The 27063-nt window shown below is 50.1% G+C and overlaps 1 protein-coding gene across 5 annotated transcripts; it reads right to left on the bottom strand.

The window, feature by feature from the left end:
- Positions 1-4145: 4145 nt before the first annotated feature.
- Positions 4146-26714, bottom strand: PARP16 (poly(ADP-ribose) polymerase family member 16). 5 transcript variants are annotated; one of them, XM_034660811.1, is made up of 7 exons: positions 26461-26714; positions 25673-25974; positions 13679-13816; positions 11319-11525; positions 8511-8682; positions 6964-7105; positions 4146-5600 (listed from the first exon to the last, which is right to left on the bottom strand). In XM_034660811.1, the coding sequence occupies exons 2-7, from the start codon at positions 25844-25846 to the stop codon at positions 5465-5467; spliced, it is 969 nt and encodes a 322-aa protein (XP_034516702.1). In that variant the 5' UTR covers positions 25847-25974; positions 26461-26714; the 3' UTR covers positions 4146-5464. The 5 variants fall into 5 exon arrangements, with proteins under 5 accessions (XP_034516702.1, XP_011216800.2, XP_034516704.1 ...); XM_011218498.3 differs by lacking the exon at positions 26461-26714 and having other exon boundaries at positions 13736-13816; positions 25673-26420; XM_034660813.1 differs by lacking the exons at positions 11319-11525; positions 26461-26714 and having other exon boundaries at positions 25673-26422.
- Positions 26715-27063: the final 349 nt, after the last annotated feature.

Here is a 27063-nt window from a genome sequence, read left to right as displayed (position 1 = left end):
TGTCTCCTTCCTGCCCCACTAGTGGGCAGTTTGACTGAACTGCCCAATGCTGTGAGGGCTAGAAGGCCCTGTCCGCCCCACAGACTGTTTGCACCTGGGTCTTACCTTGGCTACATGGGCATTAAAAGAAGTTTGACTCTAGTGGCCCCCTCAAATCTCCTCTTGCCCTTGAATCTTCAATTGGTTGCTTTCTCTCTTCGACCACTCTCCCCAACTTACTCCTAAATCTGCTCTTAGAAAGGACTTTGTCGGGGCGCCTGGGTGGCACAGCAGTTAAGCGTCTGCCTTCGGGTTAGGGTGTGATCCCGGCGTTAAGGGATCGAGCCCCACATCAGGCTCCTCCGCTATGAGCCTGCTTCTTCCTCTCCCACTCCCCCTGCTTCTGTTCCCTTTCTTGCTGGCTGTCTCTATCTCTGTCAAATAAATAAAATCTTTAAAAAAAAAAAAAAAGGACTTTGTCACCAGTTACTTATATGTGTATGAATAGGCATCAAATCAGTAGCTTAACCTTTCACAGGACTATTTACATTTTAACTCTGAGCCTTTTCAGTGCAACAAAAGGCTCTATCCTGCCCACCACTATTTCCAAAAGATACAAAGAGCAAATGGAACTCTGAAATCAGGCATCCAATGTCCACAACCTTCCCTAAAACCCTCACCCAACCACACAGCCTTGCCAATGTGTTTTTTCTCAAGCCTAACTTCAATCATCTTTGCTGACATTCAGTCATTACTCTCCGCTACGGCAGGGAAGTTTCTTGCATCCTTTCATCCAGTTATTCACTCAATAAACTTTTCTTGAGTATCCACCATATTTTAGATTCATGGGTATACCAAGACAGCCTGGGCCCTGCCCACACCTTGCAGTTGAATTTGAATGCAGGAGACATCACCTTCACCACCAGATTTTTAACACACGAAAAGCTGAGCCCAGTGGCTGGTATACAGTAGGTATTCAATAAGTGCTGCTTCCCCTTCTCAGGGCTGCATGATGTGGAAAACACTGGAAATTTTCTAAAACCTTTTCCAGGTGGACAAGAGTGCCAACGGGAGTGGGTGGAGATGGTGGTTTCTATCTTGCTTCAGAATGTCATGATTTGTTTTGGGTGTTCCAAATGTCAGGTTGGAGATCATACAAAGGAGAGGGGCTTATTCTAACCAGATCAGGACTAGAGGCAGCTCAGGACACTGTCTCCCTGGTACACAGCCCCAGACAGTTTGGAAACAAACAGAAACCCAACCAGAGGAGGGAGACTGACAAAAGCAAAAACAAACAAAGGCCAAGAGATGGAAAACTCATGAGGTGGGGCAGGGTGGAAACAGGGAGAGAGATGGGTGGGAGCTGTGGAGGGAGCTTAGGGAAGGGAATGGTGCTGGGGTTTTGTGTGTAAGAAGCTGAACCCAGCTCCCCCCAACCAGCCCAAGAGTCACCATGGCAACAGGGAGGGTGAGTGCTGCTGATTCCATGCCAACACAAACCGCCAGGGCTCAGCACAGGAATGGGCTCGGATGCATGGGGTCATGTTCTAAAGAAAAAAATCTGAATTGGGCTCTTTAAGTCACAAACTCCCTACTCACTCCTAGTTTTGTCGGCAATCAGCGTTTAATGAAATAAATTAATCAGAAACGACAGTGAACCACATTCCTCTTCCTGTCTCTCTCACATACACACATACACTTATCCAAAAGCCCAAAGTAAAACCCTTTCCCTTTGTTAGGAGAAACTGAAGCTTATCAGATTCTTGGCACTTTCCAGAAGAAGAGGCCTAACCTGTGGGAGTTCTACTTGCCACCCCTCTCCAAACTGTCCCCCCTGACAGTGGCATTAGTGACAGAGGGTTGATGGGACTGCGCTCCCATGGGAGGTGGCTCCAGCTGAACCACCATCTGGTCTTCTCTGCCATCAGCGGCCTGCTGAAGCTCTTGGCCCAGAAGGGCTGTCAGCAAGGGGACTGCTTCTTCCCGCTCCATGAAAAGGTGTCTGCAGCATAAGCCCCCGAGCTCCCAAACCCCAGCACCCAAACTTGCCCTTTCCTGGAGCTGGCTGGCCTATGGGGTCTGTCTTAGATGTCAGGTTGTTGCTAAACAGAACTGGGAGTCTTTGTCTCCTCTGCCTCTCCATTCCCAGCTGCCCAGGGATCTCACACTATCCCCCATTAGCCTAGTCCAGGATTGACTCATCCATTAGGCATAGCAGGCACAGGGCCTAGAGTCCACGTTATAAAAATGTTTTAATTTCCTTTACAATCAGAAGGAAAAAATAAGCTTGTAAGTGGAAGCGAACATTTTAGTATTTAATAGTAATACATTCATCTTTATACCAACACAATCAAAAAACGTAATTTTTTTGAAGATTTTATTTATTCATTTGAGAGAGAGAGCACGAGTGGGGGGAGGGGCAGAGGGAGGGACAAGCAGACTCCCTGATGAGTGCCATCCCAGGACCCTGAGATCATGACCTGAGCCAAAGTCAGACGCTTAACTGACTGAGCCACCCAGGCACCCCACAAAATACAATTTCAGATATTTTTTATTGAGGAAGGAGTACAGGAAGGCAAAAGGGCCCATGCAGTCATAATGTAGTTCTCCCCTCCTCTTCCTTGCTGCTCATTTCAACCCTCAAGACTCCGGGAATTTACTTCCATCATATCAAAACGTACCTGTCCAATGGCCCCTCACTAGCCTAGGAGGTCCTGGAGGATAGGACCATTCTTCATCCATCCTCAGGTCCTCCCCGCCATATGCTCAATGCCTGCCCCATGCTCACATCACGTAGTGCATTGATTCTGGGGGACACAGAGGGAGGGCAGAAACCTCAGAAAAAAAGAAAGGCTAGGTTTTAAAGAAATACTGCCTGAGAATTGCTGGAAACTGTGCACAACATTTCACGTCTACGCAGTCGGACTTTGTCCACATCCCCTGTGCTGCACTCTACTGAAGACTGTTCCCACCAAATTCAGCAATGCTCTCCAACTTGGTAAATCCAACGGATACTTCTCAGGTGTCACCTTCACTGCTCCGCAGCATCTGACACTGCTCAACAAGGCCTCCCTTTTGGCTCCCATGACACTTTGCTGTCTTGGTTTCCTCCCATTTCCCTGGACATTGCTGCTAGGTCTCCTTTGAATGCTCATTTCCTCTGCTGGGCCATTAAAAAATGAGTAATACCAGCTGAAACACACCAGCTATTTGCTCTGTGCTGAGCCCTTCTGTGTCAGTTCTGTGAATCCTCAAGATCATGCTAGGTCTATTCTGCAACCACCAGCCAGAGTGATCTTCCCGAAACCAACCTGATCCTATCATTTCCTTGCTTAAAACCTAACGGCTCTCCCTGGCCCTCAGCTCTGATGGTCTTGCATCATCTGGCCCCTGCGTACCTCTCCAGCCCCACTGCTCACCACGGCCTCTTCCTGTGTGACCCTCCTTTTAACTTCTCCAGCGAGAACTCTAGGTCTTTACATGTGCTGTTCCCACTGCCTGAAACACTCTTCCTCCACCTCTTAGCCTAACACCAATGGCTCTGTCGGGTTTCAGTTGAACACCACCTTTGCTGGGGGCCGGGAAGGGGGGGTGTTGAGGATGATGATAATTGTGAGTCACACTGAAACCTGCCCAGAGCAGCTCACAGCTCTGTGCCACTTCCTATAACCATGTAGCCTTGGGCAAGCTATGAAACTCTCCGGGACATCAATTTCTCATCTGTTGTCAGGATTAAAGAAATCTGTATCCGTAGGTGCTCTGCCATGCCACACGTGTCATCTCCATATTTCCTGACCCCAGACGAAGTTGAGCCTTCTTGCCAAGTATTTCCCAAAATTCCTTTCTAATATCATATAATCCAACCTCACTCCTAAGAATGCCTGTCCATATCCCCACCTGGCCAGACCTCAGCTCCAGGAGAGCAGGGCATTTTGACCTTGATCCCGCTCCTATTTCTAGGGCCTGGCACACAGTAGGTGCTCGTATTTGTTCAATCAATGACTAGAAATCTAATACCTACTAGACAGACAGGTGCTACAAGCTGTCCAGCAAACTGCTACCTTGAACAGGGAAAGGAAGAGAGGATACAATTTCTAGCAACAAGCTCTATTTTATTACACGGCAGGCTCCCACTGAGGCTGAAAGCAGTCACAAAGACAACTTAGTAATTAGGAAAATACCTTTATTGTTTTTGAAATGTTGCCCTAGTCAATGTAAAAACCATGATAGTGGCTTTTTCACAACTTCACAGATTACAGAAAACTAACTTTCCACCTTCTTTACAGAAATCTACCCCCCAAATCAGACAGGGCTCCATGATGGCTGAAACAGGGCAGGAAGGAAGGGCAGAGAATCAGTGAGGACAACTGCAGCTCCCCTGGGCAGCCAGAGGCTTTCTCTGCACTTTTAAAACCCAGGTTGAGTCCCAAAGACCTGGGACCCTTCCAAGGGAGGCTCAGTCCATGCACATTTGTGGCAGACTGAGGCAGGCCACTGTCCTAAAGGCTGGCAGCCCACAGAAGGCCTGTGGCGTGGCACCTGTGGCTGGGAGGCCACAATCAAGGCAGCTTCGTGAGAACGAGAACAGGAGGCAGGCCTGCAGCTCAAATCCCTTTCTCTAAAACATGGCCGGGAAAGAGATTACAGGCACTGGCCAAAGAGTGCTCTAGGTTTAGAAATCTCCCCTTTTACTCAGCTCCCAAAGATGAATTTGTCAAATAGCTATTAAAAAAAAAAAAAAAAAAACAGAACAAAACCAGAAAACAAACATGTGTTTCCATTTCAGCTATAATCAGCAGTGGGTAATTTTTAGAAAAAGATGACATGAGTTGCTCATTGTCAAGTTTGTCTTTTTTATCAGGTCTCTGGCTCCTTCCTTTCTCATCCATGTTTGGGGCGGGGAAGGGGGGTGACAGATGTAGCAGAAAGCTGTTTGTGGATTTGTGAAAACGTTTTGCACTCACATACAAAGGCTGATGGAATTCAGAAACGTTCCCACCGATTTTTATGAGAAACATGACTGTTCCTCTTGGGTGTCTCAAGTCAAAACAAGGCAACCGCCTACTGATTTATAGTCCCCACTACACATATTCCGCCTTCCAGAAGGCATTACAGAAAGGCCCAACGTCTGCCAGGAGCAATTGTAAACATACCACGGACAGCTTGGACACTTTGTTTTTAAATACAGCAGGACTTTTTCCTTTGGCCCTGGTGGAAAAGCCAACTCCCTAGGATTGTTTAGGAAGGAGCAGACGGGAGGACTCCCCTAAACCCTCAGAGTGAGGGGACTCGTGGTCCCCACTGACCGGAGTGTGGCCGGGAGCATCATCAAAGGCAATCAATACATCTATGGCATATGAAAATTGTCCTGTGGTCCCCAGCTGGCCCCCAGACTCCACCCAGTTGGACGTGGGGCACGGGAGGTACAGAACAGGTTATCGTAAGGCACGTGGTTGAGGTGGCCCCCACACCAGGCCCAGAGGGATTATCTCTTTGCACGATTCCAAAAGTGCTGGAAAGCTGAGGAATTGATGGCACTCACGATAAGCAGCAGCAGCAGATATAGGGATATCATGACCGTAAACCAATGGCTGGAAAACCAGGACAGCTGGCTGGAAGCCCTGCTTACGGGGAGAGAGAAAAGGGATGTTGGCAAGAAGAGAAAAATATATTTTTTTTTAAGTGTAGGCAACAACTTCTGGCTCAAAGAAGATGAAATGATGAATTTCATCCTCTGGGTGAGCCATGAAATGAAGCTTCGTGCGTGCTCCTTTGCTTAAAAAATCCGGGGCTGTTTGCCCTGGCACCAACACATCTTTCACCAGAACGTTTTCTAAATGTACAAAGACAGCTATGCAATGAGCTCACCCTGACCTTCTCTCTGTGGTTCCTCTCGTACCTTTTACGACCTGTCTTTTCTTCGGCCAGACTTCGGTATCTAGAAGAATGACCTTGCTCAGGGTGTCTGCTCAGATGGCAGCAGGTGGCAGGTTATTTAGCAAAAGCCTTTTCCCTTTGAGACATGTACAGATATCAGTCCGAGCCAGGGAAATCCTCTTTGGCCCACTGGGAGATGATCTAAAGCGTCCAAGTGTGCGTTCAAGAGACACTCCAGGGAGAAGTGGGAAAGGAAGGGAATTTTCAAGCAGAAAAAGCCAGCTGGTTTTAAACCAAAGGAGAATGTTCCTCAGACTCAGGAACCCTGCACAAATTTCCCCAATTGTGGGGGACGGCCGGGGGACGGGGGATTTTCCTGGTTTATGAAATCTTGAAGCGTGGAAACCACTGGAGTGGGGCGTGTTAAAAGTGACCCCCTTTCCTATCTTACCTGCTCCACTGCTGCTCGTCTCCATCAGAAGCTCTCCCACAGACCCCAACAATGTGACAGGATCTCAAAGTGACCCTTGGCCCCGGAGAACCCCGCACATCCACCCACGACCACACAGCTGAGAGGGGACGAGGCATCCACCATGGCTCTGAGGGGCTGAAAGGTCTGTTGAGTTCAACGCCCTCATTTGAGAGAAAGAGAGGAGGCATCTCAGGTGCAGAGAGGAGCAGGTGGCGGGTCGGGAGCCACCACAGGGAGGGACCGAGCAGGGCGGCACACACTCCAGGTCAGCGCCCTCGCACCGCCCTGCCCCTCAGCTTCACCTCAGGCGGTGGGTCCAGACCGCAGTCAGGAGCCCGGGTGGCAAAGGGGCCTCGTGCTCTGGGGCGGCCAAGTTGGCTCGGTCCAGTCCCTCGTGTCATCTGTGTTTACAAGTCTCTATCTTCTTCAGCAGAACACGCGGTCCTTCTTAGGGCCGGGACATCTCCTCAGACCCGTCTCCCTCACCCCCACCACGTGTAGCGGAGTGTTTTACGGTCGCCACACACAGCTCCAGTCTGAGGCTGGGCGCAGGGGAAGCTGACGACGAGAACCCGACGCCCTGCACGCAGCTCTGAGGTGCTGTCCCGGGCCCCTCGCGGGTCCGGCCTCCTTACCTGCTGGGCTGCTTCTGGGAATACACCAGCAGGTACTTCACGCGCAGGAGCTGGTTATTGGTGACCACAAAGTACTTTGGGGGGACGTCTCCCCCTTCACTGTGTTTGATTCTCGCTCTCCTGCGATCTATCTCCTTGGAATCTGAATAAGGACAATTAAGTACAGCTTTACTGGGGGGACGCTCAGGAATAAGAGAAGCAAAGTATGACCAGAAACAGGTCAAGCCTCCTGGTCGTGAGGGTGGAGAAGTCCCAGTAGGCTAAGGAATGGCCTGTGTGTACCAAGCAGCTTAAGAAAACAGGCGAATCTGACAAACCAGAGGAGGTGAAAAAAAAAAAAAAAATCCCAGGAAAATAATAAGGGATACAAGGGGAGAAAGAAACCGAGTTGGAAAAGCAGAGGGAAGAAGTGGATTAATGGCCATAACAAAAAAATGATCTGGGCTTAGGTACAGGACTTGACCTAAAATGAGTCTCTTAGCAGGCATTTTAAATGAACCATCCAGATTTTCGAGCTTCTTAGAACTCCTACGTTCCACCCTTTGTACCAAGACTTGATTAAAAAACAAAACAAAAAACCCCAAACTTTTTAATAACATGAGGAAGCTTTACAAAAACAAACAAACAAACAGAGCTATGTGACAGCAGACACTGCAAGGTTTTGTTGTGATGTTTAAGGTCAGAGTCTGCAAACTTCCTAAGAATTACGAATGCAAATATTCATGCTGCCCTGTTTGGAAGGGTGGCGTCAGACCTGGGCCCGTTCCTCAGGATTCCAGTTGTTTTACATTAGAGACCAGGAACAGACAGTTTTCTCAATTCTCCTTTTCTCAGTGGAACCAACAGGTCAGTTCTGGAGAACTGCTCCGTGACTCTTCTGCCTCTGAGGGCAAAACAGCAGGAGGCACAAGGCAAAGGCTCAAAGGAACATATCAGAGTGGACAGAGGTGGCTCGCTAGGCGTCTGCTCCCCAGAGAGCCTGGGATTTACTCCCCGCGGCTTCAGTTGCCTCTCATGTCCTCTGGGGACCCGGGAACACACCAGAGTAGCCTGAAGGGACAGGGTCTGGATCCACGGCTCTAGCTTCAGTTCAGCAAATACCTACTGAATGTCAAGTACGTTCCAGGCTCTCTGCAGACACCAGGTGCCCAAGAGTAACTGAAACCCAGTTTCCGCCTTCAAGGAGCCCACACTCTGGCCTCACACGCTCACTCTTCCCTATTGAAGCCCACCCCCTCCCCAGAGCTTTCCCTGAGCGCTCGGACGTACTATGAGTGATTGCACCTTCCTCTGAGCTGCCCCTGCAGACCTCATCAGCGCCTCCCCCAGCACTCTCCGCCCACCACCTTGTAGCAAGTGTATCTCTTCCATTGCGTGTCCCTAAGGAGACTGCTCACTCCTCGAGGGCAAGCTCCTGTCCCACGTTGCTTTGGACCCAGCCCAACCCTTAGCAGCCAGTGGGTGCTCCACTCAACAGATGGGCCAGCGGCAAGAGCCTGTGCATTTACGAGGCCTGCAGCCCAGGTCCAGGCCGAGTGCTCACTCACCCTTCTTCTTCATTTGGCACTTGACATCTGGATGATTGATGACTTCACACACAGCCACGCAGCTGAGGAGGGGGCCAAGGAGGCTGCGCTGCCATCCCAGGCCGTGGGGGCTATAAATGAGGGCCAGGCTCAAGTCACTGGTGAGGTAGGTCCCTTCCCCAAACAAGGACGTCTGGAATGCAGAGGTTACCAGAAAAGAAACAGGGCTGAGTGAACGTAAAGTCGGCATGGCACGACGACATAGGTCTTTCTTCAACAAAACTGTAAACGCAAAATTCTCAAGCCTCTTTTTCTCCCAGGAAGAGGCAAATCATGTCAACTCATTCTAATACATCACCACAGAGTATAATTAAACACATTCCTATCTGACGACGGTTTAACCGATTGCGGACGTGCCTGCCTAGCCTGGCAAATTAGTGGTCAAGGCTGAGTGAGAGAAACTTAGGGATAAGAGTCCCAACAGATCTGAGTTTCAATCCTGACTATACCTCCAACAAGCTGGAAAGCTGGAGAAACTCTCTGGGTCTCAGTGTCTGCATCTACAATATGGTGATGAGAGTATCTCCTTCACAACGTCAAAGACAAGGATTCAGTGAGATAATGTACAAAAGGCACGGAGCAGGGCACCGGGCACATGAGAGGAGGGGCATGTATGTCACACTACAGTAATTCCTGTTACATGACAGCATTTAGCATGGCTACACTGACAGCCCTTCAGAAGCAAAGTCACTCACACACCGGGTAGGGGGTCACATTTGAGGGCGGAAGGAACCTAAGTCATCATGTGGAAAAGACGTGAATCTCAGACCAGAAACCGTAACAAAATAAGGTGGGCCTGTATTAGGGGCAGGGTAAGTGTTACTCTTCATGTTGATGTTAACCACGAAAATGTCCAAAATCTAGGAGGCAGGTCCCTGGTGGTGGGGACCTTGATGTCCTCCATGAGGAAGCATGTCGGGTGAGAGAAAATGCGCCCAGGTGCTATATCTGCAGGCTGAGGCTACAGCAGGCATAGCAAACGCATCTTTCATCCATGGTAGACCACGGCAAAGGGTCAATAATCCACCATGACGCCCAACATAAAAATATCAGTCATGGCACTCATCCCAGAATCCTTCTCATTTCAGGTAGCTGCTGCCATTGGACGGAATTTGAAATTCAATTGCTACCTTTGGGCTGCAGCGTCTGTATCTGTTGAGTGAACTCAAAATGCTCACTGAACGCTCTAAGCTTGGGAACTGAGAGATGTCCTATTCAGCGGCACCAGGCTGCCACAATTCTAAGCTGGTTTGGCGAGGCTTAGGGGGAATGAAACAAAACTTTGCTTTACCTTTGGGAAGCCCCTTGCCATGTAAGGCAGTGTCCCCATGTCTTGGAAGCTGACACACACCTTCTCCAAGAACACTGGATGTCATCTGATCTGACTCCACGCCCATTCTTAGCTCTGGCTGCCATATATACACAGACTAGACCCCTCCACTCGAGAACCTCAAGCAAGACTGCTGTGAGCAGAGGCGCACTAGAGCGGGAAAGGTGGGGTATCTGCACCATGAAAACAATCTCACAGCTTCAGCTGGTAAGTAAGCTCCCTCAAGCAGTCCCTCACTGAAAACCCAGACAGAAGTGGCCAACAGAGCATCCACTTTAGCAAAGGACTCTGATGAGATGGCTCTACGCAGCAAGTCCCCAGATGGTGAAGTAAAGGTTTGCTATACAAGCCTGTAATCTGCAGGCAGCGTCTCCAGGCCGGCTCTGCCGCGAATCACAGGCCCCCTGGATTCCAGTAGCCTGGCCGTAATAAGAAGCTTAGAGCCAATGTAAACAAGCCCATCATCCCATGCAAAACCCAACTGCACTAATCAGCTACAGCAGTGCTGGAAAAGTCTCTCTAGCCCCGGGGCTGCATCAGCCACCACTGAGCCCACGGCTCATGGAACCAGCCCCTCGGATGAGGCAGATGCTGGCATGACTGGGGGAAGGCTGCAGCCCGCCAGTTACCCCAGATTCCCTCCCATCCACCTGTGAAAGCAGCCATTGCTTTCTTGGAGTCTAGTACGGGAAGAGCCCACTTTGCAAATATGAACTGTTTGAATCCTCCCAGCACACCAGCAGGTGGGTAATCACATCCTATTTTACAGATGGGGACACTGAGGCTCAAAGAGGTTAAGGAAATTTGCCCAGGACACAGAGCTTCTAAGGTGGTCTTTTCTGGCTCCTAGGAGGCTCTTCTCCTAGGCAAGTGCTTCTCAAACATCAACATGCCTATGGGTCCCCTGGTGAGCTTGTTGACATGACCCCTGATCAGGTGGTCTGGGGTGTGCCTGAGATTCCACACGTCCGACAAGCTCTCAGGTGATGTGGATACTGCCGGGCCAGGGACCATGCGGAGTCACGAGGATTGGCTACACACTGGAATCACCTGGCTTTGAAAGCCTACTGGTATCTGGGCCCCACACCCAGAGATCCTGATTTAATTGTCTGGGATGCAGCCAAGCATTGGGATTTTTAAAAGTTTCCCAAGTGATTCCAGATGGGCAGCCAAGGTTGGGAACCATCTTTAAATCAATACTTCTCAAACTGTAATCAGCCTAGGAATCAGCCAGAGGTCTCATTAAAAGGCAGGTTCTAATTCAGAAGGTCTAGGGTGGGCTCAAGATTGTGCATTTTCCCAGGCTCCCAGGTGCGGGTGCTACTACTGGTCTGCAGACCACGCTTGGGAGTGATAAGGCCTTAGTGAACCTCTCCCCCCAGCCCCCACCAGCAAATTCCCCAGGGTTCTGACCCCCACGTAGCAGGCTTAGGCCCCACCTTGTTCAGGTGGCAATGCAGCCCATTGTGGATGATGGAATGGAAGTTTTCGAGGCGGCTCCCGTGGAAGGCGTAGATTAGGTCCCGTTCTCCTTTGGTCTCATAAAATTTGGCGTTCGCTGAGTTGGAGTATTCAATTTCAAACAGGAAGTCCGGCACGGGGACAGGCGTGTGGGGGGCACCAGTCAGCTTTTGGATCTTTTCGAACTTGAAAACACGTGGGAAGTCGCAATTTTATTTGGGAAGCTGGTAAGATGGGCTGCCAAGATGGCCTCCTAAAGCTTTGGGCTTACCTCGTATGGGCTCTGCTCACGAGAATACAGACAACAATTTATAAATAAGCTCAGAGCTTAGAGCTCAAGGCTGCTTCCCTCTAATACTGTCTGTCCCTACACCAGGCTGCGAAGCGTGAACTCCTTCTGACTAAAGACCACCTCTAGTTTTCGTAACACCACTATACCCATTTCCTCCGTTTCATCTTTACGATAATCTCAGGCGGCAGAAAGGTGTGATCAATGGCAAAAATGGCCAAAAACTTTTCCTCCCCACCCTGTCCATTTGCCCCTCTGTAAATGAATTTGCAGGCGGAATTCCAGAACTCCATCAAGAGGTGGCATCTACTTCTCTGCCCCCTTGAATCTGGGCTTGGCCATGTGACTTGCTTTGACCCTGGCAAATATATAGCAAGCAGAAACTTGAAAAGGGTCTGCTGCTGCGAACCCTTCACAGCCATGGGAACAAGGCCTGCTGGCCTTCAGGAGGACGAGGGCCTCACAGAGGAGGCCCCCAGCACAGCAGCCATCCCAGCAGCAGGCCAGACATGTGAGGCTATCCCAGGTCATCCTGTCCCATCCTGAACAACCCAATTAACCCGCCGAATCATGAGAAACAATCAGTGTTGTTTTAAGCCACTAGGTTTTGGGGGATGGTTTGTTATGCAACAAAATCTAATTGATACGGAGGAATAAGCTCTTCCTCTCAGGGCAGAGACCACATCATTTGGGTGACTTCTAAACAGTACGTCATAGACCAAAGCCAGTCTGTGGCAAAGTTTTCTCTGGGTGGTGATTAAATGAGGAAAATAAGGACAACGCAACAGATATGTTTATATTGCTGTCAGGTTGCCATGATCCTTTCTTTGTCCTTTTTTGGAGGCCATCCTTCTTTTTTTGTATTAAAATATCCTTTTATACAGTGATCCACGGCAGCCTAATGTCCTTACTCGGGCACAAGAAAAAGCTGACAATCCTCACTCCATATGGGGCCAACCCTTTACATTTTAACAAAATTTAACTGACCCATAATTAAGAGTCAGGGAGCCACTGCCTTAACCACTTTACCTACAGTACCCAGCATCCAGTAGATGCTTGACACCCCTGTGAGGAATGAACAAATCTCCATTTAGCAGATGACAGAGTGAATCCAGCGGTCATCTTGGAGTTAGCACCCCAGCCTGGACGTGAATATGGATCTGCAGACGCCCACTCCAGGGCTCTGTGCTGACCCTTTGCCAACACAGGTGCACGTCCCAGACACCGGAGTCCGAGACACCCAGTTCTATGGCACTTGAGGAGGACTTCTGTCTTTAGCAGGAGCTTATAAAATTAAATGCTCTTAAACTGAAACTGTGAAGTAAAGGACATTACAGACAAACCCCTGCTCCTGCTCGGAGGAAAGAGCACCAGATCAGGGATCTGCCACCCCGTGCTCCGAGGGAGATCCTGGCCCGGCAAGGGGCACAGGTCACAGAGTATCTGGTCTGTGCCAGAAACCGTGCTAGGGGAGACATACAGTCTATCGTAGCTCCCCTCTGAGGTACTATTAATATTTTCAATGTACAAATGGGGAAAAGGAGACTCAATATCGGATGGAAGCGGGATTTGACCCCAGAGCCTGAAGGGTGCCATTAACCAGGTTCTGCCTGTTTCCTGACAACTGGATGAGGCCAGTGTTTCTTAAGATGTGGTCAAGGGTCCACCCTTGTTAGATTTACCTGGGGGGCTTGTGATACCCAACATTTCCTGAGCCCCTAGCATGTACCCTAAGGCAAGATTCATTCCTTTCTCACAGCCAGTTCCCTGAAGGAAGTGTACTATTGCTATTCCCATTTTATAGATGATGAGCGAGATACTGAGATGCACCTGGTGGCCTGCCCAGGTTCACGGTTAACAGGGAGAACACAGCTCTGCACTGCCAGCGTGCAAGTTCCTGAGCCCACTCCAGACACAGAATCAGCATCTCTCAAGGCAAGGCCAAGGAATTTGCATTTTCAGCAAGCTTCCCAGGCCGTTCTGGTGCACGAGGAGGTCCTAGAGCTCTTCAGCCCTAGGGATCTGCTGTCCTATAGACCAAAGTCTCACCTCTGACTTCCCTGCACTGTGGATTGTCAGGACCTTTGAGGATAAAATCCAGCTCACCAGGTCCCTGGCCCGTATGTCTTTGTCTCCAGAGGACTGGAGAAGTTCTTTCAGGTTGGGTAACTTGCTGGCATCTGCAAGCTGAAGTGAGGAAAAACCTCCATTAGCGAGGATCCTGAACAAAATGATAACCGGGGGCCCTCTAGTGGTGAAGAAGACAAATTGCACCTCTTTCGTGTTTCAAGGAATTTTTTAAGAGAGAAAGAAGGGTACAGCTCGGGGATCCCCCCTTCCAAATACCAAACGCCAAAATCTCTGAACACTGAAACATGGTTTCGTAACCCATTTGGTACAAAACCTGACCTGAGCTGATGTGAGGTTGGCTCAATCTTTACTTATCCCTCTTCCTGTTACTATTGATGTGATACATTTGGCTGCAGGAATATTAATGTCTGATTACGGGATACCGCCCGCCTCGCTGGAGGTGTTACCAAATACATGGTATATGCAAGTGTGGGTAAAGGGTGAACAAAGCCTTCTCCCTTCAGCATGAGTTAACCCCCTGTCAACCTGTCTCCTGGGGACCAGATGAAAGTCGTGTAGCAACTACATACGGAAGCAGGCAACGCTGCTTATGGTAAAAATGACCCAGAACGGTAAACTGTACCTGGAGTGGAAGAAACTATGAGTGGGGAATCCACGGCTTTGGGCTTCCCTGAGTGTGAGTGTGGGGACTTTTGCTGAGGACCCCAGCAGCTGTCTGTGGTGTTCTTACGAGAGCCCAGCCTCTGGGGCACATGGGGCTTCATTGACTGACCCACTCATCTCCTTACTTCTCAGCCGCCACTCTCAGGGAGCAAAGACGAGCTCCTGGACCTCTGTGTGGGCCCCGCAGGGACTCCTGCGGGAACAGGTGTGTCCCAGAGCCTTCGGGTTTAGGCTGGTGCCCCGCGTGAGATGAACCCGTGAAGCTGTGCGGGGGCAGCACGGGATTGCCTTTGTAAAATTGGGCAGAACCTGAATTTTTTTTTTTTAAAGATTTTATTTATTTATTTGACAGAGATAGAGACAGCCAACGAGAGAGGGAACACAAGCAGGGGGAGCGGGAGAGGAAGAAGCAGGCTCCCAGCGGAGGAGCCTGATGTGGGGCTCGATCCCATAACGCCGGGATCACGCCCTGAGCCGAAGGCAGACGCTTAACCGCTGTGCCACTCAGGCGCCCCAAGAACCTGAATTTTGAAACACATTTGGTGCCAGGATTTCTGATAAGGGACGGAGGACCACAATTTACAGATAGCTACAAGGTATCTATAGCTTTTGCTCAAAAACCACAACTGAAGGGCGCCTGGGTGGCTCAACTGTTAAGTGTCTGCCTTTGGCTCAGGTCATGATCCCAGGGTCCTAGGACCAAGCCCCGCATTGGGCTCGCTGCTCAGTGGGAAGCCTGCTTCTTCCTCTCACACTCCCCCTCCTTGTGTTCCCTCTCTCACTGTCTCTGTCAAACAANCTAAAAAAAAAAAAAAAAAAAAAGAAAAGAAACTACAACTGACTAGAAGCCAAATATCTCCAGCATGGCATTCAAAACATGTGTGCCGTGTGAACGAGGCTTGGGCTATACCACCTCCAAGCTTTGTTCATTCAGTCTTCTGGGATGCCCCTTCCCCCACCTCTACTAACCCAGGCACCCCTCTGTCCTCTAAACCCCTAAAGCTCTCAGTCCCAATACTCCCATCCCAGTAGAGCCAAGACTCTTGGAGGCCAAGGACTATCTTGTGTTTTTCTAATTCGCTTTCCCGGATGTAGAGGAAAGAGCAGACAGATGTGGGTTTGAATCCCTGCTCCTTAGCAAAGCACTGGACCTGCTGCCCCTCGGTCTCCTCTGACACAGAACCCCCACTGCTTCCATGTCAGATTGCTGAGAAGATGAAAGAAGGTCACAGGTCTATTCATATCCATTTCCTTTCTTTTCCATTTCTCTAGAAAGTTGGCTGTTGCTGAACTTGGGGGTTTTATTTCCTAACTCAGTAGCTGAAAATCAGAAACATTTCGGGACTACTTTATTCCTATCTCTATTTCCAAAGATTCCATCTCAGCCTCGGGCTTCTAATAGAACTCTCTACACGCCTTGTGGAGCATCAGTGAGGATCCAGTTAAAAACCGTGGATGGGGGCGCCTGGGGGGCTCAGTCAGTTAAGTGTCCAACTCTTGATTTCGGCTCAGGTCGTGATTTCCGGGTCCCGGGATCCAGCTCCACGCTCACTGGGCAGTCTGCTTGTGATTCTCTCCCTTTCTGTGTCCCTGCACTCGTACGCTCTCTAAAATCAGTCTTTACAAACACATATACACATACACACCAGGGACGTGTGGATGTGCAAGTGCCCACGAGTGCTGGTGCTACACGGGGGGAGGCGGCAAGGTAAAGAATGATGATGGAAACCATCATCATCATAACAGAGATGGAGACTCGCTACTGAGGGGACCTTTTGCTGGGTAGAGGGTGGGGAACGGGGTCGGGAGGAGAGCCTCACAGAGGAGGTGCTGAGCGACCTGGGCTTGCAGGTAAAGGTGCGGAAGCCGGAAGGTGCTGCGTGTAGCCAGGGGAGTAGACGGCAATGGGGTGAAGTGTGCAGGCCCTTTTCCCGGGCAGCCTGGGTCTAAACCTGGGCTCCTAAGTCCCTACGAGCTGTGTGACCTGGGTGAGTTGTTTGACCTCTCCCGGGAGTTGTCTGACCTTGAATCCTGTGTCTCAGTTTCCTCAAATACATAATTTGGATAATATTAGTAGCCACTTCATGACGTCCCTGAGGAGGCTAATCAGGTTAAACAAACACGGTGCTTAGAGCAGTAGGGGGATATTAAGGACACTAGTGTTAGTGGGACTGCCACGATTGTTGTCATCAGTAAGTGCAGGAGGGTCCATGTGGCTGGAGCTTAGACTGTGGGGGGAGGGGCCGCCAGGAGGAACAGGAGTGAGAAGGTAACATCAGTCTATGAATGGTCTCGACCCACCTTGGGGACTCTTGGCTTTGTTCTGTGGACTCTAGAGAGCCCCCGGGGGTACCCTCCGATGGCCATCCCCACTGCCTGCTGCCCGCACAGTCCAGAGAACACCCCCCAGGTGCCTGTGGCCTCTGTCCTTTTCTACTCCTGGGCCACGCTTGTTATCCCAGAACCAGAGCTGAGTCTTCTCCCCCAGGATGACTGTCCCCATCACTCCTATTCTCCAATCCCACCTGTGAGCCACAGCCCTTGTCAATAGTCCAGACCTGGGCACAGGGAGCCCGCAAAAGGCCAGTCAGCTAAGCCAGGCTCCTTTTAGGGGTTCAGTCTGGGTAAGTGGGAGAGATCCCTCCTGGCTTCAGGCTGGACCTAGGTGCCCCCTGAGCTCCCTCTTGGTGCCAGCCCTCTTCCAGAACTCAGGCCTTCCCACTGCTGCCTGCCCAGACAGGGCCCCTATGTGTCCCGCCAGGCTGCCCACGTTGTCCCCACTCTTTAACTCCTCAACTGACCTCCCTTATGTCCCGTTTCACTTTCAAGCTACTCTGAAAAAATAAATCTGCTCCAACAAGTTAACAGGATTCTTCCTCTTGAGTAAAACCCTCCTGCATTTGAGCAGGGCCTTTTGGGAACCAGGCATTCCAGCAGGGCTGCCGGATAAACTACAGTCTGCCCAGTTAAATTCGAATTTCAGATAAATAACAAAATCCATTATTTTAATATAAGTATAACCCATACAATATTTGGGGCATACTCACACTTTCAAAATTATCTGTTGCTCATCTGAAATTCAAATTTAACTAGGTGGCTTATATTTAGTTTGCTAAAGTTAACAATGCTTCCTTTAACAAGGCCCTTGGTCTGGCCCAGCCTCTCTGCCTAACAGGGCCTCTTACCAGAAACTTCCCACCTGCTGCCCCCATGCTCTTCCTCAACTGCCCTGTGTCTTTCCTTTATGATGCTTCTGCAGCGCCCAGCATGACATTTCACGGGGTCTTCAAGGCCAGCCTAAAGTCACCTCCCCTGTCCCTGACCACCCATGATCTCTGTGCTCCCCCAGCTCTCTGCAGAATGCCATGTTGGTACTTGACTCTCTGGGGTCACCTCAAGTCTGGTTGGGACAAGCACTTACTTCCTGAGAGCCAACCACGTCTCATGTATCCTGAAGACCCAGCAACTGGCCCAGAACCTGGCCCAAAGTTCAGAACAAGACAGTAACAGCTACTATTTACTGAGGCCTCATCATATTCCAGGCGCTGGGCTAAACGCTGTGCATGCATCATCTCACGTTATCCTCCACACAGCCGGGGTTAGAGGGGTAGGGAACAGGTTTGGAGAAGTCAGCACCTTGCCCAGGGTCACACAGCTATTCAGTGGCAGGGCAGAGACGTGAAGTCAGGCGGCCTGACTCCAGAGTCCGTTCTCTGTGATCCTCTCCTACCAAGTCAATGGAGAAATGTATTTATTTGTTTATTTTAGAGATTTTAGGTAATCTCTACACCCAACGTGAGGCTCGAACCCACGACTCCAAGATCAAGAGTTGCATGCTCCACTGACTGAGCCAGCCAGGCGCCCTTCCACGGAGAAATGTATAATGGACGAAATACTTTAGCCCAAAGGATCAGTTCTGACAGAACTTTAAGAGGCTGCTTGGGAAGCTTATCAGGTATGTTTCTGGAGACTCCCCTCCCCTTCCCCACCAAATAATACAATCGAGACAGCTACTGGCTGAGCCTAAGCCCTGTCAAAGGTACAGAGAAAGATATGTCACCTGTAGTACGGAGCAGGGGCAGGGGGCAGAAAACCCTCCATGCAGACAAGAGTTACAGACCACAGTTCAAGACAGTGGAAGGCATTTACCAAAAACTTGACTGAGGAGAACAAGAGTTCAGGAGGAAGGAAGGCATGGCTGGGGGTTCGGGGAGAGGGCAGAGGGAAGGGTTTACGGAGTGGGTAGGATGCAGTGGTGGGGAGGATTCTGACAGGAAGAGCACACGGCGCTCCCAGTGGGACAGGCAAAGGCGGTCCCAAGCTCGAATGCCCTCGGAGCCAGAGAGGTCACGAAAATGAGCGCGGGAGGTGTCCAGGAGAGAATGGTGAGCACTGTGTTGAACTGGACACCCCCGGCCAAACAAAGGGCCCAGCCACCAACCCCCAGCTCCAGCTGGTTTCTGCTCAAGGGCGCCAGGTGCTAGCCGGGCTATGGAGCCTCAGATGTTTTTCTTTTCAAAAGAAATCAGCAAGCTGCTGCCCCCCCTTTTTTTAATATCCCAAATTCTAGAAGGCAAGGGGAACGAATAAAGCCCGTTATCCCACAGACCCCACTTTCACAGCCTCTGCTCTGAGAAATAAAGAAGTATTCAGTTGGAGAAGGGGTCAGGGAGCCTAGGCAGGGCCTGACCAGTGGGCAGCGCTGGTCTCTCGGGAAAGAGGTGGTTTGGGTGACTGAGAGGACAAGGGCAAGGAACCAGGAGGGGATGAACAGAGGAAAGAGAAGACCGATGACCAAGCAACTCATGTCCTTGCTTTGAGTCAGGGAGTGACAGGACAGCCCAGTGGACGGTCTGCAAACACCCAGATCACAATCTCCTGATGAGGAGGCCCGGAATCTGTGTTTACAGACTTTCCCACAGGTGATTCTTATCACCAGGAAAAGGTGGGGATACTCAAGTCTAGATAGTAATTAATGTTCTAAAAGGGCAGGCAGCAGGAAAGAACACCTGAAAAAAAAAATCCTTGCCTAGGAAGATGCCAGAGGTCGTAATTACTAGATGTGGGGGGAGGTGCTAAAGGACAATGAACCAAAAGGTACAGCCAAGGTCACCTGCCTCAGGGACCAGACGATCCTGGAAGAGCAGAGTGGGTGGGATGGGTGGGCCACTGGGCCGCTGAGATGAAGCGGGAAAAGGTGGCCACCGCAGTTACATGCAGGTATACCTTGCTTTGCACAAACCTAAGGTCGGAACATCCAGATTCATTAGAACAGACTGGGGGGTCAGAGTCTACTTCATAAGAGAACTCTTCACAAAAGCAGTCATCGTGGGGTCCCTTTAAAGGAGTGGCTCTCTGGCTACAAGCCGCCGTTATCTGGAAGCTGGAGGGTGGTCTTGGGCCAGCACGTAGCCTGATGAGCTGCTGGTGACGGAGATGTAAGAGAACCCACATCACTGAGGTAAGAAGACTAAATGCATCAACTTGGATGGAACTGGAGGGGATTATGCTAAGTGAAATAAGTCAATCAAAGAAAGACAATTATCATATGGTTTCCCTTATTTGTGGAACATAAGGAATAGTATGGAGGACATTAGGAGAAGGAAGGGAAAAATGAAGGTGGGGAAATCAGAGGGGGAGACGAACCATGAGAGACTATGGACTCCGGGAAATAAACTGAGGGTTTTAGAGGGGAGGGGTGTGGGGGGATGGGTTAGCCCGGTGATGGGTGTTAAGGAGGGCAGGTATTGCACGGAGCACTGGGTGTTACAAGCAAACAATGAATCATGGAACACTACATCAAAAACTAAGGATGTACTATATGGGGACTAACAAAACATAATGGAAATTTAAAAAATAAATAAATAAAAGAAGACTAAATAAGTTCCATGCAGAAACAGTTCAGAACAGTGCCAGGCAGGTAGGAAGTGCTATCAGTATTATATAAGCTATTAGTATTATATATACCAGGTACTGTATTATTATTAATCAAACGCCCCCTCCCTCCTGCTCACCCACTCGATAAGGAAAAGCCTGCATTCCTGGGGTGGATGGGAAGAAAGGGGGTGGTCTGTACTGGAAGGACGATCCCATTCCTGGGTTCTCCACAGCAACATCCCACAGGCTGAGACACTTTTCTAGCCACATACCCACCATCTAGCCACAAGGCTACGTCTGATCTAAATCTTTTTATATCTGTATACTTTTCCCCTCTATTCTTCAGAGACCACCCCTGAGGGAAGGGAACTAAAAAGGTAATCCGATACTGAGAATTTTACCTTGAGATATCACATAAGTACCTTACGGGCTGGATTGAAGCTAATTGTCATCAATTCCTCATTACCCAGCAGATGGGTGTTCATGAAAATGGCCAATTAATAGGAAAATCTTAAAATTACATATTCTCGGGCAACCCCTTCAGGTCCCCTCCCTCCTTGGGAGCTTTGTACTGCCACTTTGCTATCGCTCAATAAACCTTGCTTTGCTGCTCAAAAAACAAATAAACAACAGCAAAAAAAAGAAAAAGAAAAAAACCAAAACCCCTACATATTCTCTGCAAATAAACACAATATCCCAACGCCCAGGCTCCACCTCAGAGATGAAATCAAAATCTCTAGGGGTAGGGCCTAGACACCAGTACTTTTCAAAGCTTTCCAGGGGATTCTAATGCAATGATCTCCCCCCGTAAACATCAATATTCAATTTCTAATCTGAAAATAAGCATTAAAAGCCTTGCTTAGAAAGGCCGGTTACCCTTTGAGCCAGCAATTTCACCCTTTGGAATTTATCTCAAGAAAATAACTAGAGATATAAACAATGATGACTGTAGAAGGTAGTCTATCATAGCAGTATTTGTAAGAGCAAAATTTTTTAAATTGTGAAGGATCCCAGAGGAAGGACCCCTAACTGCTGGGGGTAGAGGTAGAGAATAAGGTGACACTCCAGGTATGTCTTATAGGGTTAAGGAGAGTTTGTCCCGACAAAGAGGGAGGTGGCGTGGAGAGGACAGGCATTCCCTGGGGTCAGGACAGAGAGAAGCTTCTTTATGTTTTAACCCAGACATTGGGGAGTCAGCTTGGCTAGAGAGCACAAGCCACGGAAGAGTTGATCAGTGCGTTTCAGCCCCCAAAATAGTAGATGGGAATGGGGTAGGCTAGATAGAGTGCTTCTCAGACTTTGCAATGCACACAAATGTCCAAGAATCTTATTAAAATGCAGGTATTGAGTGGGTAGCCTGCAGTGGGGCCCAACATTCTGCATTTCTCACGAGCTCCCAAGTGATGCTGATGCAGCTGGTCCTCAACCACACTTTGGGTGGCAAGGGGCTGGAATTCATACAAAGGAGCCATTCCCCCGACCTCCGACCCCCAGAAAGGGTCTTCAGGCTACTGGTGAACCAGGGCATCATGTTTTCCAGGGGAAAACAAAACCAAAAAACTGAACAGCTGTGATACCAGTGACAAGATTCTGTGTAAAGCGACTTGGAGAATATGAACTGTGCCCAGCGTAGCTCAACCCCGTAGTTCAGGGGTCAATGGTCAGGGCTGCAGGACATCTCGAGAATCTTAGAGATTCTCTGACCTGATAAGAGCTTAGCCAACCCTTTTCCCAAGGAACAAGGTTAGACACCCTCAGTCAGAGGCAATCAGCACATACCTAATTTGATTCCTCAAACATGTGATAAGCACCTCTCAGGCCAGGCCCTGGGAATACAAAGAACTCTCAGTGCAAAACTGAAGAGCTGACTCAGAATGGAAATGTCCTCCAAACAAGGCACAGGAGAGATGATCTGGGGCCTTGGGGGCTGTGACAAAATAAGGCCAGAGCCACGCCTAAAGCCAAGAGCTTGGTTCAGTAGGGGATGTTCTCAGGAAAGCCACTGTCAATAAAGTAATTCAGCCAGAGCTCCAAGTTTTGGAAACAGCAACACATATGCTACAGGGGCACGTAATGACAGTGGAGAGAAAATGAATTAAAAGTGGCTGAAAATGATACACTGTTTCATATTCTTTCCAAGTGCTTTTAGCACAATGAGAGACTTATTTAACAGCTCCATACCTTCCTTCCTCAGATAACCACAAAATAGCCCAGAAGGCCAAGTCCGGACCTGATTCCCTTTTCTCTAAAAGCTAACCTTTGAGGGGCACCTGGCTGGCTTAGTCAGTACAACACGGGACTTTTGATCTCAGGGTCATGAGTTCAAGCCCCATGTTGGGGGTAGAGTTTACTTAATAATAATAAAAAGCTAAACTTTGAGTCGGAGACAGGTCCACATACGAAGTTCTCTGCATCTTTTCTATAATTCATGTAACACGTGGCAAAATGAAACCTAAAGTATATTTATTTAAGAATGTGTGCATGCCCCGAGAAGTCATCGTGCCAGGCCCTGCCTGGTGAGTGGCCTTCTCCTGGGAAACTGCTCTTTAAAACCATGCTACCCACAGTTGTTCAGCCTGGGCTAGCCTCCCTCACAGTGGTGCCCAATAAGGAACATGGCGTCAGAACAGGATGGGAAGAACCTGTCCATGTTTCTCCTGTGGCCCCTGGTAGAAAGGGTGCCCTGGCGAGAACCAGCACAATGAGCCCCGTGCCTGGACAGTCTGTCCCTATAAAGGAGTGGCTATTTGGGGTTCCCTGAATCGCCAATGCTCTCCTAAGAGGTTATATATATGAGAGGAAGGAAGAAAGTGCCTTCAACTGAGACCACTGATACCCATGGGGGGTGTAGAAGAGGGTGAGCTCTGCCGGGGCACTTCTACTTTATCGGTGTCATTTGTATTTTATATAACAAAAATATATCCAACCATTGTTTGCATAATTAAAAGTAAATTTTTTAAAAGCACAAACACATCAACACTGTTATCCCATATTCATCAAACAAACCTGATTCTGTTTGCCAAGAAGACCTTCCAGCGGGAAAAGAACACATTGAGCATTCTAGTCCATTTGGATGTTTCTTGGTAAAAATTAATAAGGGGCATTGTGGGGCACCATCTCTGGTGAGTTTGGTCCCTCTGATCCTAATATCTCCTCCTCTGTCTACCCCTCCTGAAAAGATCCCTCTCTCACCCTGCCACCCCAGGGATCTTTCAGAAATGCATCCTGGGGATGTGTGGGTGGCTCAGTCAGTTAAGCATCTGCCTTCGACTCAGGTCATGATCTCGGGGTCCTGGAATAGACAGCCCTGTATCAGCCTCCCTGCTCAGCAGGGAGTCTGCTGCTCCCTCTCCCTCCCACCCACCCCCTGCCTCCCCAGCTTGTGCATGCGCGCTCTCTCTAATAAATAAAATCTTTACCAAAAAATGCATCCTGGATCTCACCAATGCCCTCCTCTGCCCAAGAGTAAAATCAACACATCATGTCAAAACATGTGTGCTCTGTGTGCTCTGGTCAACTTCATCTCTTCCTGCTCCCCGTGACACTAAAGTACAGACTTGTCCTTCTTGATGAGCTCCTGGCTTTCTGCCTATCCTGCTTCTCCTCCTGGAATACCCCTTTCCTGCTCTCTGCACCTCAAAAATCCTCCATGTCCCTAAGGACTCAGCATGGCATCAGCCATAGCCCCACTCAGTGCTTTCTGACCCCAGTCCAGTGCCAAGGACTGGGATTCTGGCTCTGGGCTTCCATGTCATATATACAGGCTTACCCCATAATACAGCTGAGCACACTGTTAATCTCTCCTTGGGTCTTTAATTTTGTATCCTTAGCACCTGGCCCACAGCAGACACTCCATAACTATCTCCAGACAAAATTAAATATCCCCAAGGTTCCGATATCACAAACTCCCAAAACTGAATATCTGAATTTTCAGAACAAACCATGAGGGAAGTCAGTTAGCTTATCTTTCTCCAACCCCTGCTCCCTTACCCTGAAATGCCTATGCACTGTGGTCAAGGCCTGAGGTGCCCTCAGCCCATCCCTGGCCTGGGCTGCAATGGACCGCTTAAGGGCCAGGAGGCTGGGCCTTTGTCCCTAGACCTATTGAGGGTGAGAGTAAAGAGGGAATCCAACCCTGACCACCTCATCAGAGAAAATTCAATACATCTGTTGATTCTAAATATCTGCTTTAATCTGTTAACATGGTTCATAACATTGATTTTTTTTTAATGTTTAACTAATTTTGATACCTGGGATAAATCCACCCTGTTAATGAGGAATTATTCTTTTTATACATTGCTAGATTCAGGATCCTAGTATGTTATGGAGGATTTCTACATTTATATTCATGAGTGACACTGGCCTATAAATTTCTTGTGTTATCCTTATTAGATTTAGATCAAGCTTATATTGGCCTCTTTTTCAATACTCTGGAAGAATTTTATTTTATTTTATTTAAAGATTTTTTATTTATTTATTTGACAGAGATAGACAGCCAGCGAGAGAGGGAACACAAGCAGGGGGAGTGGGAGAGGAAGAAGCAGGCTCCCAGCGGAGGAGCCCAATGTGGGACTCGATCCCGAAACACCGGGATCACGCCCTGAGCAGAAGGCAGACGCCTAACGACTGCGCTACCCAGGCACCCCTGGAAGAATTTTACACAAGGTTAAACTGGAAACACTTATTCCCTCAGTGATTGGTAGAATTTGCCAAGGAAACCAGGTAGGTCTGGACTTTTCTTTGAGGGACAATCTTTGACTACTAATTCAATGCCTTTAATGATTATAGGCTATTTTGATTTTCTATTTCTTATAGAAACAATTTTTGGTAAATTATATTTTTCTAGGTAATTCCAAATATTTGAATTACGAAGACAACTGATATCTGGAATGCTGACCCTAAGGTGAACTCTGTAAGAAATTAAGTGCCTTGTGAATCATGGAAGAAATAACAGCTGACATGTGGTCTGTAAGTTACAATTTATAAAAGTACTGCCCACATATTACCTCATTTGAAGATCAAGGTCTGGGTGGCTTTGGTGATTTTTGGTGTCTGATTACTGGCGAAGGGATGAATGACTTCTTATTTAGCAGAAGCATCTGATTCAGATCACCCCCCTCCCCACTACTGCTGGCCATGCTAGGAACTTTTGTGGAGGCCTATGCAACTGTTGAATTCTCACTTCACTCCTGGGAGTCACTGTCATTAACATGAGGAAGCAGCCACCAAGAGCCTTGGGAGTGTGGATAACGAGGGTGTCGGTGAGTGTCCTGAGTTCAGGGAAACCTTCCCTAAGGCCAGGCTGGGAATGGTAAATCTGGGGGCTGGCATGTTTACTAATACGGGTCCACAGGCCACGTGGCCTGGGACGCACAGGACAGCGCGGGAAGGGGTGGAGGGAAGTACACTCACCAGGGCCTCAAAGTCCTTGCAGTCGTGGCGGGCATAGGACGCGGGGAAGGGCCGCAGCACCGAGTCGCGCTTGTAGCTCTGCAGCGCCGAGGCGAAGAGGCTGCACCGGAGGTCGGCGGCCAAGACGTCGCGGCCCGCCGCCTCCCTGACGGCCGCCCAGCCTGCCGGCGGCATCCCGGGTGGCGGCGCGTTGCCGGGGGAGACGCGCCGGTCAGGGGCTAGTGCCGAGCCTGCGGTCAGCGCGGAGCTGGGCCCAGGGACAATCGGCCAAGGGGACCCGGGTTCCCAGGCCCGGGGTGGAGCTAGGCAGAGGGATGAGATGACAGGGGTAAGAACGTGCTGACGAGTGTCTTCGGCTGGGGGCCGGGCTGGGGCGCTCGCTGCCCGGGGACCCCGGCCGGGACCTCGGGTCAGCGAGGGAGGTTGGGCCTCGGGATAATGGGGCCCGGAGGGCGGGGGGCGTGTCCTAGGCCTCGGGGAGGGGCTATGACATGGGATGAGACGACAAGGGCGGGAACGTGCTGACACGTGTCCTCCGCAGGAGCCAGGGGTGGGGTGGTGAGGGAGTCACCCCCAGGGGGAAGCCGGGGAAGAGCCCCCACTCCGCGCCTGGTGAAGCTGCTGAGCCGCGGGTGCCTTCCTGTTCCGCCTCCCGCCCCGCACCGCCGAAGCCCCGGCGCTCGCCCGGCTGCCCCTGGCGCCGCCTGCGTTCCGCTCGCGGTGCAGGTCCGCTCTCGGCGCCCTGCCCGCGGATGGGCTCCCGTGCGCGGCTGCGCGCCCCGGCCTACCTCCCCTCGCGGCCGCGCTCCCCACGCTGCTCTGCGCTCCTCCCAGCCCGGCTGAGGGCCCGCCTCTTCCCGCGCCCGCCCCCTGCCCGGTGCGGGGTGTGTCCGCCCTGCCCGAACCGAGGGGACCCGGACGCTAGGTGTGCGGCCCCGGTGGAGTCGCCCATGCCGCTGCGTGCCGTCGTCGCAGAAGCCAGTGGTGGGAACTGACCCAGGCGCCCTTTGACCCACCCTTGGATTTGCCTTTGTCCCAGCTCCGCGGGCTGAGCCTGTTGGTCTCGCCTGGGGAATTGTTATGACTTACGGCCTCGCTTCTGAATGTTTCCCTCAAAAACGGACTGTGCAGAAGGAGCCATTGAACGCCCAGGGAAACTGCATCTCAACCTGCTGCATGCTTGCCCAAGGTCCCACAGCCAGATGGGGTGAACCTCGAATTCACATCTGGATCTGAAAACCAAAAGACCTGTCCTCTGCTTCTCAGCCTTCAGAATTCACTGCATCGCTTCAGTCTCTCAGGGTGTCAGCAAGATCCTTCTTTGAGGTCCTCTCAGAAAGAGAGCCTGGAGAGCAAATAATGGGGGAGGCCAGAGGGGAGGTTGACCTAAC

Source organism: Ailuropoda melanoleuca, chromosome 5 (genome assembly GCF_002007445.2).
Source record: "Ailuropoda melanoleuca isolate Jingjing chromosome 5, ASM200744v2, whole genome shotgun sequence".
Classification (NCBI taxonomy): Eukaryota; Metazoa; Chordata; class Mammalia; order Carnivora; family Ursidae; genus Ailuropoda; species Ailuropoda melanoleuca.
This window is presented reverse-complemented; position numbering and strand designations above follow the sequence as displayed.

Excerpts from the sequence above, each read along its gene's own strand:
- PARP16 (XM_034660811.1), bottom strand. The coding sequence starts at position 25,846 with ATGCCGCCGGCAGGCTGGGCGGCCGTCAGGGAGGCGGCGGGCCGCGAC. Across the intron at positions 7,106-8,510 it reads GTGCCAAATGAAGAAGAAGG|ATTCCAAGGAGATAGATCGC; the intron begins GTGAGTGAGCAC and ends GTCCTTATTCAG. Across the intron at positions 5,601-6,963 it reads TCCCAGAAGCAGCCCAGCAG|GGCTTCCAGCCAGCTGTCCT; the intron begins GTAAGGAGGCCG and ends CCCCGTAAGCAG.